This window comes from Mustela nivalis (genome assembly GCF_964662115.1).
Source record: "Mustela nivalis genome assembly, chromosome: 7".
Lineage (NCBI taxonomy): Eukaryota > Metazoa > Chordata > Mammalia > Carnivora > Mustelidae > Mustela > Mustela nivalis.
This window is the reverse complement of record NC_139026.1, coordinates 69,466,364-69,480,995: the sequence shown is the minus strand read 5'-3', so window position 1 is coordinate 69,480,995 and position 14,632 is coordinate 69,466,364. Positions and strand designations below refer to the sequence as shown.

The window sequence follows — 14,632 nt, the reverse complement described above, 5'->3', positions numbered from 1 at the left end:
GCCCATCACCTGGTTACCCCACTCCCCCACTGACCTCCCCTCAAACAACCCTTCATTTGTTCTCTATATTTAAGAGTCTCTTATGGTTTGTTCATCAGTTTTGTTTCTTAAATTCCACAAATAAGTGAAATCATATGGTATTAATAGCATCTTAATGCCATATCCCAATAACAGAAACTCTTACTTAGTCTGGAAAACTCTTTCTATTTACATCTTCAACCTGTGAGTTGTGTGATAATAGTTTTGACTTGATCTTACTGATTTGTAGGAAAGTGCCCTGCTTCTAATGTAATGACTGTAATTCCTACATGAGCTAAAGCATTCTTTGACTGTTTTTGTAAGTTGTATAAACCAAAATTATTTAAATATTGGCATTAAGGTATGATTTAAGCTATTTAAAATAATTAAAACTGGGCTATGATAACTATATTGTTAAAATATAGTCTCACTTTATTAAAGAATGAATCTTCCAATACAAAAGTGGGCAAGGAACTTAAATCAGACAGCTTAGAAAAGAAGAAATATTTAAAATATGTGAAAATACGCTTAACTCATTTTAGTCAAAGGAATACATAAACAACAGTAGGATTCTTTTTTTTTTTAACCCATCAGGCTGGCAAAGATTAAAAAGATGGACGGTGGGGTGCCTGGGTGGCTCAGTGGGTTAAGCCTCTGCCTTCAGCTCAGGTCATGATCCCAGGATACTGGGTTTGATCCCCACATTGGGCTCTCTGTTCAGCGGGGAGCCTGCTCCCCCCCACCTCCGCCTGCCTCTCTGCCTGCTTGTGATCTCTGTCTGTCAAATAAATAAATAAAATTAAAAAAAAAAAAAAAGATGGACGGTACCCAGTGTTACCTCTTTCACATACCTGTAGATGTTCAGCTGTTCAGATGTTCAGGCACTATCTCTCTGGAAGGGAATATTGCCTTGTGTGTCAAAATTTAAAATGTGAATATTCTTTGATTCAGCAGTTGCACACCAGAAGAATACAATAAGGAAATAAAAGAGTATGTAGTCTGTGATCTGAGTATGTTCACTGCAGCATTGCTATAAAGACCTATGCAAAATGGAAGCCATCTATCTAAGTGTCTCTTAGTGGACTTTAGTTTAAAAGTAGGGCCTTACAGAGAATGGAGAGCACTGTGGTCACTAAGTTCAGATCCTGGTTCCACCACAGTTAGCTATATGATCTTGGGCAAGTTACTTGACCCAGTTGAATCTTTCTTTCCTCCTGTCTATGTAGGAATAGTAATAAATAGCACATTCTTTTTAGGGTTTGTATGAGGGTTATATGAGATGATACACAAAGCACAAAGCAACTCACTGTATGTTGGAAAATGTTATTACAGTATGCTCCCTAAAGAAGATAAAGTGGGTCTGTTTATGTTAAAATAGGGGAAAACCGAGTTACAGAGCAGTTTATAGGAGCCCATTTGTATTAAAATCGTCTGTGTGTGTGTGTGTGTGTGTACATGTTAAGGTTAGGGAAGGTCATCAGAACAACCATTGACATTCAGTGAGCATGTGACTGAAGCTCAGGCACTGTTCAGTGCTCTAATGTCTATCCATCAGCCACTTTATTAAAACTTGTTAATATGGTTTAAGTGCTCGGAATAATACCTATACTTCATAAAGTACTTAATAAACACTAGTTGTTAAATCTTGCACACCATCATTGTCTCTGTTTTGTAGATAAGGACACTGACACCCTGAGAGCTCTCAGAGCTCTCAGTGACAGAGCCAGAATTTAAATCCAGGCAGTGGAACACCAGTCTGGCAGCCAACAGTTAAAACTGGCTGATATGGGAGGTAGGAGTGTGAGGTCACTTTCATGTTGGAATTTATATACTTCCGGATATTTTCACGTTTTTACAGGAAACATTTTGCTTTCATAAATAGAAAAAGATATTTCCAGTTTGTAAAGAAAAAAGTACATTTTTATATTTTAGAGATCTTATTTCATGTTATAGAATACCTAGGGCAGAATCCAGACAACTGGATGTACGTACACTTAGCTTTGCCCTCGTGCTCAACTGCCATGGACAAGGAGTGCCTGTGATTCCATGTGGTATCTAAAATTTTGAAAACCTCACTTTGGGGAATATTTTTATGAGGAAATCATCATAGATAGAGGTGGGTCCCAGGCTGAATTTTGTTCACTTCATGGCAGTTAACTTCTGTAATCGAAATCCTAATCACTTTCAAGAAGGCTTTAGTCATAATATTTTGGGTTTATTAGAAAGTTTGGAGTAAAAATGTCATTCTTTCATCATCTGAAAAGCAGGCCGAAACCAGTTATTTGATCCACAGATCTGTAATCCTAAGATGGTAAACAGTGATTTAGCGTTGGACTTGGACATCAGTGTTAGATCTCATGGACACCATGTAGTACAGAACTTGGCCCGGGCTGTCAGTGTCCTGAGAGCCAGCTTCTCCACATGGTAATACAGAGTCCCAGAGGTGCCCACTGCACCATGGACTCTCCCACTAGGTTGCGAGCTCAAGCGGAAGGTCGAGTGACTGGTTCAAGTCAAGCCTTGTCCACCAGGTAGCCAGATGACTGTGGGCCACAATTCTGTAAAATGAGGGAGATGGATTAGATAATACAGCTTCTGTTGTTGGGTGCTGTGATTCTAGCAGTCTTGTGTGTTGCTGAACTAAATTTGCCACCTTAGACCTTTACTGAAATCCAGAAAAATACTGAACAGAATTGAACTCATAAACTGATTTATGGGAGGATTTGCCAGTCTACCCACTTGAATTACAGGATATCCTTGATGACAACAAACTATACAGTTTACTTTTTATTCCATCTTAGGAATTTTTTCCTCTCGCCTATATTTGTTTTCCAAATAGACCGGAATCGTGTTCTAAAGATCACAAGCCAATCAAATGGTATGACCCAGTTTGGTACTTAGCTAATCAGCTGTTCAGGTATTAATTATAAAGGTCAGTAGCACTAAAAACATTTTTTTCTGCCTTAAAGATTTAAGTGCCTTAAATGAGGTGAAGTAGCTTCTGGATTTTCTCACGGTTGCAGAAGGCAAGTAATCTGAGTGTTTAACACAATATCTGAATCTTATGAGTCACATGGTGTGTCTGCTTTTAGCTGGGAGCAGTTTTTGTTGGTCACTTGTGATGGTCAAAAAGCCTCTTGGGAGAGTTTAAATGACTCAAAATAGCTAAAAGTAACTCAGAGCTACTTACATCTTAAAATTGTGAACTTGGTGATACCATGTTTTATTTTTAGTCTAATCCAATTCTTGCCCTCAAAAAGAATTGCTGCTTCTGGCTCTTAGGATGTTAGATTAGTCTGATCTCTTTCAGTGAGTGGTTGTTGTTTGAAAAGGAAAGTGAACAAGAGAACGCAGTAATAATTTTAAAAGTCAAATTAGGGAATATAAAAGAAATTGGTACAATAAAGGAACCTACATCTCTCTTGAACCTCTTCAGTGACATAGAAGTTTTGAATATTTTTGAGTGAATGGCACAATTCAACCATGAGCTTATATTTTTAATCAAAGTCATTTCCAGAAAATTCGTATTTTATATCCTCACTTAAACTGAAGCCTGTTTTCAGGTTTCATTTTGGGTATGAACATCAGCCCGTTTCTCTCTCTCCCTCTCCCCCATTCCCATTCCCATTCCCATTCCCTTTCCTCTTAGACACTTACTTTTAAGAAATTGAAAGGCAGGAGTTCAGAGATGAGCAGCTTCTTCCAGTTGGACAACTGAGTGATGGAAGTGTGTGAGCTGCTTCCCTTCCCTTTACAGTGCCTCACACCACCTCTCACCATTCCATTGCTTTTTCTCTGGTCACACCAAACCTTCACCTTTTAGCACAAAATAGGCATTTTTTTGTTACACTGGTGCTTTAAATCAGGCTGTATCTCCTTTAAAGAAGGAGTAAAGGGGAGTGTGGAGATCTTTGAAGCTAGAGCTCTCATTTTGTCTCTTATGATTTGGGAGTAGTTCCCTTACTCTAAATAAGACTTCAAGTTAATTGAGGTAAGACTTGTGCTACCTTGTGTTTTTGATTTTGAGATGGGCCTTTGGACTCCCCAGTAGACAAGCTAGTTAAGAGAGTGACAAACAGTTTGAGCCCTTATAAACATTCATGAGTATAAACCACTAAAAATCTGTTTTCCTAAAAAATATAAGATATGACTGGAAAACTTTTCAGAATTCTCATTAGTCTTGTGGTTTGTATTTAACTTTATTCCATGACTCAGACTCTTTTTGCTGTTCCTCATTATCCTCCACTAAACCAGAACTAAGAATTTGGTTCATAGGAAAAAACTCTCAAGTACAGAGGTACCTGGAAAACCAGGTGGGCTGAAAAATTCAGTTTAATTCCCTTTTACTGCTCCCATGTACTTCTTTTTTCTTATTATAAAAATTATTGTTTTCCCATTATGGAAAAATTAGAATCTTTAAAAAAATGATAAAGGACAAAATCTAAACTATCCATAATTTTATGCCATAATTTACTCCCCTTTTTTTCCATATCACTGAGTTCATATTTTACCTATAGATCTTTGTATCCTGTTTACTTCATATTACTTCTCATGTCAAATTTTTTGGGGGAAATTTTCTTCAGTATTTCTGTGGTATTTCATGCTATAATCATTCCATCAATCATTTCACCTATTTTTTTTTAAAGATTTTTATTTATTTATTTGACAGACAGAGATCACAAGTAGGCAGAGAGGCAGGCAGAGAGAGAGAGGAAGAAGCAGGCTCCCTGCCGAGAAGAGAGCCTGATGTGGGACCTGATCCCAGGACCCTGAGATCATGACCTGAGCCGAAGGCAGAGGCCTAAACCACTGAGCCACCCAGGCGCCCCTCATTTCACCTAGTTTTAATCATTTGTTTTATTTGCTATTTTAAATAATGCTTTGATTTAAAAACAACTCTGTAAATCTTTGCTGCAATTTTTATTATTAGATTCCTAAAGGTAAAATTATTATTTCAAAAAACCCTTCAAAACCTTAAGTTTCTTCATACCAATTGCTATACTCCCTACCAAAGGGATTATATTCCTATCAATTAACATAAGCACAGGGAGTGATATCATCAAGGTAGTAACATAGATTGCTTCCAACTTCAGCCTCCTTCTTAAGAAGACCAACTAGCAACTACTTATGGACATCACCATTGTAATAATCCCAGAACGTAGATATGAGGCTGAAGCAATCCCCTGTATCACAGAGACTGAGAAGGACCACATACTCTGACCTCATTGGCCCCCACTTCCTGCCTTGCTGGCCGGCACAGTTGCTGTACTGAGAAGGGCCCCCTGGGCCTATGGCTTTTCCAGTGGAAAGGAGAGCCCAAGGTGGACATCTAGCTCCTCTGACCTTGTGGGATACATCCAGGGATTCCCATTTTGGTCTTACCTCACAAGGCTTACTGGGAAAATCTGCAAGGCTCTACTACTGGGGATCAGATAGAGGAGGAGGCTGGGGATATACCACCCAGTGCTCAGATCTTGGTGGACCAGATTTCTATTCACAGTGGTGCCTGAGCAGAGACCCCAGCCAGCTGCTCTGCCCATCTGCAATGCCAAATCAGTGGCAGTGGCCTTGTCTATTAAGGAGCTTGATTGGTAGGTCTGCCTTATTTGGGCCCAGCCAACAAACCATACTGAGTATGGAGCGTGTTCTGTGGCCCCACAAGGGCAGGACATTCACAACTCTGTCCAAGTGCTGAGTATAGCCTCTATTCCCATCTGGCCAAAGAAACTGTGCAGCCACAGGGCCTATCCTACAGCCCTGCTTGGGCAGGGAGACAAGCCAGCAGCCCTGGTGAGTACACTATTAGTATAGTCTCTGACATTGCACAACCTGGGAACCTGAACAGTGAGCCTGGACAGCTCTAGAGCCCAATCTGTGATACTACCCGGTTGCCAAGCCCACCCTAAGTCCTGCCCTGCAACAGAGTGCAGACTATGGCTCTGCCTGATTGTTGAACACTGCCTGCTGCCTTTCCGAGGCAGGGAGCCCAGCTAGCCAGTGACCTGTCCAAGTGGGAGCATAGCTTGCAGCCTCACCTGGTAAGGAAGCTTGGACAGCAACCCGGTCCATTTGCAGAGCACAATCTCTAGCCCAACTAACTATAGAACACAAACAGAGCCCCTCCCAACCAGAGAACTCAGCCAGCAATCTTCTCCAACAGTGGATGGAGCACAGCCAACAGCTTACCTGATTGTGAAGTGCAACCTGAGACCTTGCTCAACCTTGGGGCACAGTCTATAGTCTGTTTGATTCCAGAGCATAGCCAGAAGCCTGTCTAAGCACAAAGACCTGTCTGCAGCCATCCTCAGCATGGAGACCAGCCAGAGCTACCATCCAGTCGGGAAGCACAGTCTGAGATCCCACCCAAACAGGAGTGATTGCAAAGCCCAGGCCATCGCCCTGCCCAATCTGGGAGTCCAAACAGTGGTACCACCATCCCAGGGAACACAGCCTGTGACCTCACTTGACCAGAGGTAATTGTAGAATCCAGCTAGTGGCCCCACCTGACAGCAGGCACAGCCAGCAGCTCCACCTGATCAGGGAGCCCTCCTACTGCCCTTGCTAGAATGTGGAACCCAGCCAGCAGACTCACCCAACCACAGAACGAGGTAGTTGCACCCACCCTAACTTCAGAGCATGGGTAGTGGCCTCACCCAACTAGAGACCCTGATAGTAAGCCCTGCCTGCCCATAGATATTACCAGCTGAACTGTCTGGTATTCCAAGCTGAGCTGACTGGTGAAGGTCTTTCCCTGCTAAACCTATAAAATCTGGGGGAAGAGACCAATTACTTAAATGGCAGATACCACCAACACAAGGAATCAAGGAACACGAAGAATCAGGTAAACATGACACCACTAAAGGAAACTAACAGAACTCCAAAAATTGACCCTAAAGAAATAGAGTCTGTGAACTATCTGACAAAGAATTCAGAGTAATCCTCCTAAAGAAGCTCAATGAACTACAAGAACACACAACACAGACACACAACTAAATGAAAGTCAGAAAACAGTACATGTACAAAATGAAAAGTTCAACAAAGCTTTTTGATGGAAACTATTAAAAAAAAACCCAGAAATTCTAGAGCTGAAGAATTTAATGAACTCAAGAATTCAATGGAGAGCTTCAGTAACAGACTTAACAAAGTAGAAAAAAAAGTTAGTGAATTGAAATATAGGAAAAAAGAAGAGTGAAGCAAGTCCACAGACTTATAAGACACAATTAGGAGATGCAAATATATATTATGAATACATATATTATTATGCATACTCAGAAGAGAAAGGGACAGAAATCTCTTTAAAGCAAGAATGAGAGGGGTGTCTGGGTGTCTCAGTCAGTTAAGCCTCCAACTCTTGGTTTCAGCTTAGGTCTTAATCTCGGGGTTCTGAGATCAAGCCTCAAGTCCCGTGTTGGGCAGCACTCTCAGCACAGAGTCTGCTTGTCCCTCTCCCTCTGCTATTCCCCCTGCCCCCAAATAAATAAAATAAAATCTTAAAAAATAATAAAGTAAGAATGGCAGCAAACTCTCCAGACTTGGGGACAGAAATGGACATCCAGATTCAGGAGGTGTAGTGAATCTCAAATAGATTGAACCCAAAAGGGCTATACCAGGACACATTATAAATTGTCAGAAGTCAAAGAAAAAAGAGAATTCTGAAAGCAGCAAAAGAAAACCAACTTGTTTATACAAGGGTGCCCTCATAAGACTATAGGTGGTTTCTTAAAAGAAACCTTGCAGTCCAGGTGTGAATGGATGTTATATTCAAAATATTGAAAGAAAAATACCTGTCAACCAAGAATACTATGCCATAATGCTGTCCTTTACAAATGAAAGAGAGATAAAGACTTTCCGAATCAACAAAAGCATTACCCCAGACCTAATTTATAGGAAATATTAAAGTTGTGCTCTTCAAGTAGAAATAAAAGGATTCTAATTAACATCATAAAAACATACGAATGTGTAAAAACTCACTGGTCACATTCTTTTTTTTTTTTTTTTTAAGATTATTTATGTTTTTTAACAGAGAGAGAGAGAACAATCAGGGAGAGCAGCAGGCAGAGGGAGAAGCTGGCTTCCCACTGAGCAGGGAGTCTGATGCAGTGCTTGATCCCAGGACCCTGGGATCATGACCTGAGCTGAAGGCAGACACTTAACCAACTGAACCACCCAGGTGCTCCCACTGGTCACATTCTTAAATATTGTAATGGTGGCACATAATTCACAACCCTAGTTTAAAAATAAGCATCTTATAAAAATAAGCATAACTATAAAACCTTATTATTGAATATACAATATCAAAGTGATATAAATTAAAACACCAATAAACTAAACTATGAGGGGTAGAGAAGTCAAAGTGTGAAGTGTCTGCCAGCTACTAAAGTTAAGTTGTTTCTAGCTTAAAACAGGATGTAAACTACTGATACACTATATGTTGGCTAGTTGAACGTAATAATAAAAAAATAGGATGTTATCAGTGTAAACCTCATGATAACCACAAAAAACTTACAGTAGTAACACAAAAGATTATCATAAAGGAGTCAAAGCATACTGCCAAAAAAAGAAAAAGTCATTATTCATAAAACAAGCAGCAAAATAGGAGGCAAAGAAGAAAGGATATACAAAACAGAAAACAACACAATGACAGTATTAAGTCCTTATCTATCATTTCTCTAATTAAAAGATACAGAATAACGGAATAATTAAAAAACAAGATCCAATGGTGTCCTGTCTACAAGAGACTCATTTAAGCTTTAAGGACATACATAGACCAAGAGTGAAGGGTTGGAAAAAGTTATTTCGAGCAAATGGAAATCAAAAGAAAGCAAGGGATAGCTAAACTTAAATCAGACAAAATAGACTAAGGTAAACATGGTCAGAAGAGACAGAGAAGGTCATTATGTAATGATAAAGGGGTTAATTAAGAATATATAACAACCAAGCACCTGGGTGGCTCAGGGTTAAAGCCTCTGCCTTCAGCTCAGGTCATGATCTCAGGGTCCTGGGATTGAGCCCCACATCGGGCTCTCTGCTCAGCAGGGAATGTGCTTCCCCCTCACCCTCTGCCTGCCTCTCTGCCTACTTGTGATCTCTCTCTCTGTCAAATAAATAAATAAAATCTTTAAAAAAAAAAAAACATAGGGCGCCTGGGTGGCTCAGTGGGTTAAGCCGCTGCCTTCAGCTCGGGTTATGATCTCAGGGTCCTGGGATCGAGTCCCGCGTCGGGCTCTCTGCTCAGCAGGGAGCCTGCTTCCTCCTCTCTCTCTCTGCCTGCCTCTCTGCCTACTTGTGATCTCTCTCTGTCAAATAAATAAATCTTTTAAAAAAAAAGCATATATAACAACCATAAATAATTATGCACTTGATGTCAGAGTGCCTAATCTATAACACAAATACTAACCAGAACTAAAGGGAAGTAAATAGCTATGCAATAATTGTTGGAGACTTTAATACCCCTCTCAATAGTGGATAGATCGTTCAGACAGAGAATCAATAAGCAGACAGCAGATAAGTATAACACTAGGCCAAATGGACCTAGCAGACTAAAACAAAACATGCCATCCAACAGGCCACAAGATGAGTCTTAACAAATTCAAGAAGACAGGAATTATATCAAGTATCTTTCTCACTACAATGGTGTGAAACTAGAAATCAGTAAGTAATAGAAGGAATGCTAGAAAATTCACAAATACATGAAAATTAAACAACACACCCCAGACAACCAGTGGGTCAAAGTAGAAATCAAAAGAAAAAAAAAATTAAATATGAAACAAGTGAAAATGGAAACCCAACATACCAAAACGTATGGGATGCAGCAAAGGTGATTCTAAGAGTTTATAGTAAGTTTATAGTAATAAATCCGTACATTAAGGAAAAAAGAAAGATCTCCAATATGCTAGCTTTACTCCTCAAGTAGCTACAAAAAGAAGAATAAACTAAGGCCAAAATTACCTGAAGGAAGGAATTAATAATGACCTGAGCAGAAATAAGTAGATATGAGGAAAACAATAGAAAAGTTTAACAAAACTTTTGGTTGGTTTTTTGAAAAGGTAAACAAAAGTAAGAAACCTTTAACTAGACTAACCAAGAACAAAAGAGGATTCAAATAAAATAGAAATGAAAGAGACAATATTATAGCTGATCCTATAGAAATAGAAAGGATCCTAAGAGACTATAGTGAACAACATAGTGCGAGCAAATTGGATAGCCTTAGAAGAAACAGATGAATTCCTGCAAACATACAATCTACCAAGACCGAATTCTGAAGAAATAGAAAATCTGACCAAACCAGTAATAAGTAAGGAGATTGAATCAGTAATCAAAAATCTCCCAGCAAAGAAAAAGCTCAGGACATAGGTTAATATATATAAGGAACTCATGTAACTCAATAACAAGAAGAGCAAATAATCTGATTAAAAATGGACAAAGACTTAAATAAACATTTTTTTTTCCAAAGAAGATATTCGGATGGCCAACACATAAATTAAAAGGTGGCTAATATTACTAACCTCCAGAAAAATGCAAATGAAAACCACCATGTGATATTACTTTACACCTGTTAGGATAGGTATTATCAAGAGATATCAAGTGTTGGTGAGGATATGGGAAAATAGCAACTCTCAAACACTGTTGGTTGAAATATAAATTGGTATGGAGGTTTCCCCCAAAACTAAAAATAGAACTACTCTATGTTCTAGTAATTCCATCAAGAGATCTGTGCAAATGAAATGAAATCATTGTCCCAAAGAGAGAGTTACATCCTTGTGTTCATTGCAACATATTCACAATAGCCAAGACATGGAAGCAACCTAAGCGTCTACTCATGGGTAGACATGAATAAAGAAATATGGTATTTCAATATAATAGAATATCATTCAGCCTTTATAAAAAAGGACAGCCTGCCACTTGTGACAACATAGATAGACCTTGAGGGTATTAGGCTAAGTGAAACATATCAGACAGAAAATACAGATACCGTATGATCTCACTTATATGTGGAATCTAAAAAAAATTGAACTTATAAAAATAGCAGTTTGATTGGTGGTGCCGTGGACCCAGGGGTAAGAGCAGTTGGAGGAGGAATGGGTAGAGATGGCAAAAATGTACAAAATTTCAGTTACAAATTCTGTTGATGTGCTGTCCAGCATGGTGGCTATAGTTAATGATACTGTACTGTATATTAAAAAGTTGCTAAGAGAGTAAATCTTAGAAATTCTTACCACACACACAAAAATTTTAACTATACAATGTGATAGATAACTAACCTTATTGTGGTAATCATTTCATGATGTGAGCATATATTGTATCTATGTATCAGATCATTACTTGGTATCTGTTAACATTGCAAAACATTATATGTCATTTACATCTCAGTAAAGCTGGGAGAAAACCACACACAAACACACATGTATGAGAAAGTCATCTCATGATAGCCTGGACCAAGAGGGTCTCCCCCTAAATTATGGCTATTTTCACATAGGGAACATATGTATTATTTTAAAGTTTCCATATCCTTGGTTCACTTGGGAAAATTGAACATTTTTTAGATGTTAGCTATTTTTATTTATATATTGTCCATCAGTATTATTTCTTTATTATTAGGGTCCTTATTTTCCCTTTACAATTTTAATGTTTAAAAAGCCATGTTACAAGGCGCACCTGGGTGGCTCAGTGGGTTAAAGCCTCTGCCTTTTGGCTCAGGTCATGATCTCAAGGTCCTGGGATCGAGCCCCACATCGGGCTCTCTGCTCAGCAGGGAGCCTGCTTCTCTTCCTCTCCCTCTCTGCCTACTTGTGATCTCTGTCTGGCAAATAAATAAATAAAATCTTAAAAAAAAAAAAAGCTGTGTTACAAGCTTTTCATATATTTTAAGAAATGAATTTGTTGTTTTTAAGATACACCTTTATACTTCAATATATACTTTTTTTTTTTTTTGAAGATTTTATTTATTTATTTGACAGAGAGGGAACACAAGCAGGGGGAGTTGGGGAGGGAGAAGCAAGCTTCCTGCCCAGCCAGGAGCCTGATGCGGGGCTTGATCCCAGAACCCTGGAATCATGACCTGAGCCCAAGGCAGATGCTTAATGACTGAGCCACCCAGGTGCCCCTCAATATATACTTTAAATACATGTTGTTATTTTGCAGTTTTTTCCCCGAATGCTGTCTTTTACTCTTGTTTGACATCTATATATGTAGATTCCAAATTTTTATGTAATAATATGTAGCATTATTTTTTAAAAAAGATTTTATTTATTTGACACACAGAAGGAGAAGTCACAAGCAGGCAGAGAGGCAGGCAGAGAGAGGGGGGAAGCAGGCTCTCTGTGGAGCAGGACCCTGCTCTCAGGACCCTGAGATCATGACCTGAGCCAAAGGCAGAGGCTTAACCCACTGAGCCACCCAGGTGCCCTGTAGCATTATTTTTATTGTGATTTTAAAAATACAGTTCTGCCAATTCAAAGATCAGATAATTACTCATCAATATTCCTTGTAATTTTTTTGAAGTTAAACTTTTCTTTTTACTTTACTTCCTCTTTTCTTTCCTCTTTAGTTTTTATGATCACACTTTTGAACGATTTGAATTTATTTTGCCCGTTGGAGTGGAATGAATCTGGCTTGCTTACATAGATAACCAGTTGTTCCAACCCATTAATTGGTAATTCTTCCCTTCCTTCCACAATGATTAGATTTCCTCATAAAAAGGCTAACTTTTTTTTTTGTTCTTGATCAAGGTATTCTTAGGTATTTTATGAATGTTGTTCTTCATCCCTTTCTCTTTGCTAATTTCAGGAACATTTCCATTTCTTTTTTTTTTTTTTTTTAAGATTTTGTGTATTTATTATTTGACAGACAGAGATCACAAGTAGATAGAGAGGCAGGCAGAGAGAGAGGAAAGGAAGCAGGCCTCTGGGTGAGCAGAGAGCCTGATGCAGGGCTCGATCCCAGGACGCTGGGATCATGACCTAATAAGCCCAAGCCAGAGGCCTTAACCCACTGAGCCACCCAGGCGCCCCAACATTTCCATTTCTAAATGTAAATCTTTAGAGTTCACATTTTAAAGCCTAAATTTTAAACTGAGTCTGGTGACATAGTTCAGACAGAATCAGACTTAAACTTATTTTCTTTCCTACCACGTTAGCTCTTATAATTCCTATTCTTATTAGTGCTATCACCATTTTCCCACTCACCCAATCTGAAACCCAGAGGTAATTATAGATTTCATCTTTCCCTCTGAATATATGAGCCCCTCTTTTAATCTTTTCTGCTACTATCTTAAATTAGGTCCTCATTCTTTCATATTAAACCAAAGTCTGTGATTTCAGCTGCTTACCAGAAGCAGTCAGGTAATAAAATGTGTGGAGGATGCTGGGCAAAAAGGAGTAGAAAGTTGGTGGCCTTGTGCAGGATGTCCTGTTTTGCAAGGGGGCAGCTGCCTCTCCGTTACAGGCAGTAATGTGGCCTCATAACTGACTGAGCTGATTTTTCAAGAGGACCAAAAATCTGAATTCTTATGTGAAGTCTTCTAGTTTCTTTTTCTTTTTCTTTTTTTAAAGATTTTATTTACTTATTTGACACAGAGAGAGAGAGAGAGAGATCACAATTAGGCAGAGCAGAAGACAGGGGTGGGGGGTGGGTGGGTAACACGCTCTCCAATGAGCAGAGAGCCCGATGTGGGGCTCAATCCCAGGACCTGGAGATCATGATCTGAGCTGAAGGCAGGGGCTTAACCCACTGAGCCACCCAGGTGCCCCAAAGTCTTCTAATTTCTAAGTCACAGTACAAGCTAAGCCTGATACGACTGCAGGCCACAAGTTTGTAATCCATGACTATGTATTATTGCATCCCCCTAACCTGATTTATATCCCTTCAATCTAATCTACTCCCAGCCTTTTTTTTTTTTTTTTTTGTCATCCTCCCTGTACTAGCATACTCTATCTGAAGTGCCAAACAGATAGGATTTGAGAGGTATAACCAAATATAACATGAGTTATGTAACTGAACTAACATGTAATCGAACAACATGAGTTAGCTCCTTGGTGACTTATACATAGAAACTACATCAGGTGGAGTTGTCATACAAAGTCAATTTTATTTGCACCTCATAAGGAGGTCACAGGGAATAACTTCCAAAGCTGTGATTCCCCAAGCAGGAATGAACGGGTTCCTTTTATTTAGGGTTAGGATGAGTATTTAGAAAGGGGATCCTTGTCATTGTATGTAGAGGCAGCCATATGGTCATACATGTGCCTCAAGGAAATATGCCTAGACATACATTGTACATTGTGTTAATGAGGCTTGTGCTCTTCCTTGGGTGGAGAATTTAGCATGATAATGAGGTAGAGGTCACTGGGGGGTCACCCCTGAGTCCATCTGTGCAGGTGTGAGTCAGTGGGTAAGTTCAAACTGGTCTGGGTGGTCTGGGCCTCTGGAGCTCTTCCCCATGGCAGCTGTTACAGCTTGAGGGGTAGTGTTGGTTTCTGTCATGGGATGCTGTGCCCATTAGGTCTTTGCCTGAGTTGAAAGATAACCTGGAAAGAAGAACTTAAGGAAAATGTGGGACAAAGGTAGGTAGGTACATGCAGGTGGGTGGTAAGGTTCAGGTCTTATGGTCTTGTTG

At 39.4% G+C, this 14,632-nt stretch overlaps 1 protein-coding gene and 1 long non-coding RNA gene across 3 annotated transcripts in view; one reads left to right on the top strand and one right to left on the bottom strand.

Moving 5' to 3' along the window:
- Positions 1 to 14,632, top strand: part of STK38L (serine/threonine kinase 38 like) — an 86,787-nt gene that overhangs the window by 36,065 nt on the left and 36,090 nt on the right. The window contains exon 2 of one of the 2 annotated variants that reach the window (XM_082738522.1): positions 1,694 to 1,810. The exons of the other annotated variant lie outside the window; for it this stretch is intronic. Coding sequence (XP_082594648.1) covers positions 1,804 to 1,810 — 7 coding nt within the window. The 5' untranslated portion in view covers positions 1,694 to 1,803. The remainder of the gene's footprint in view (positions 1 to 1,693; positions 1,811 to 14,632) is intronic. 2 annotated transcript variants of the gene reach the window in all.
- LOC309868577 lies at positions 2,213 to 7,855 on the bottom strand. The gene is made up of 2 exons (XR_014313732.1): positions 6,054 to 7,855; positions 2,213 to 2,576 (listed from the first exon to the last, which is right to left on the bottom strand). It is a non-coding gene; the product is annotated as an uncharacterized lncRNA (long non-coding RNA).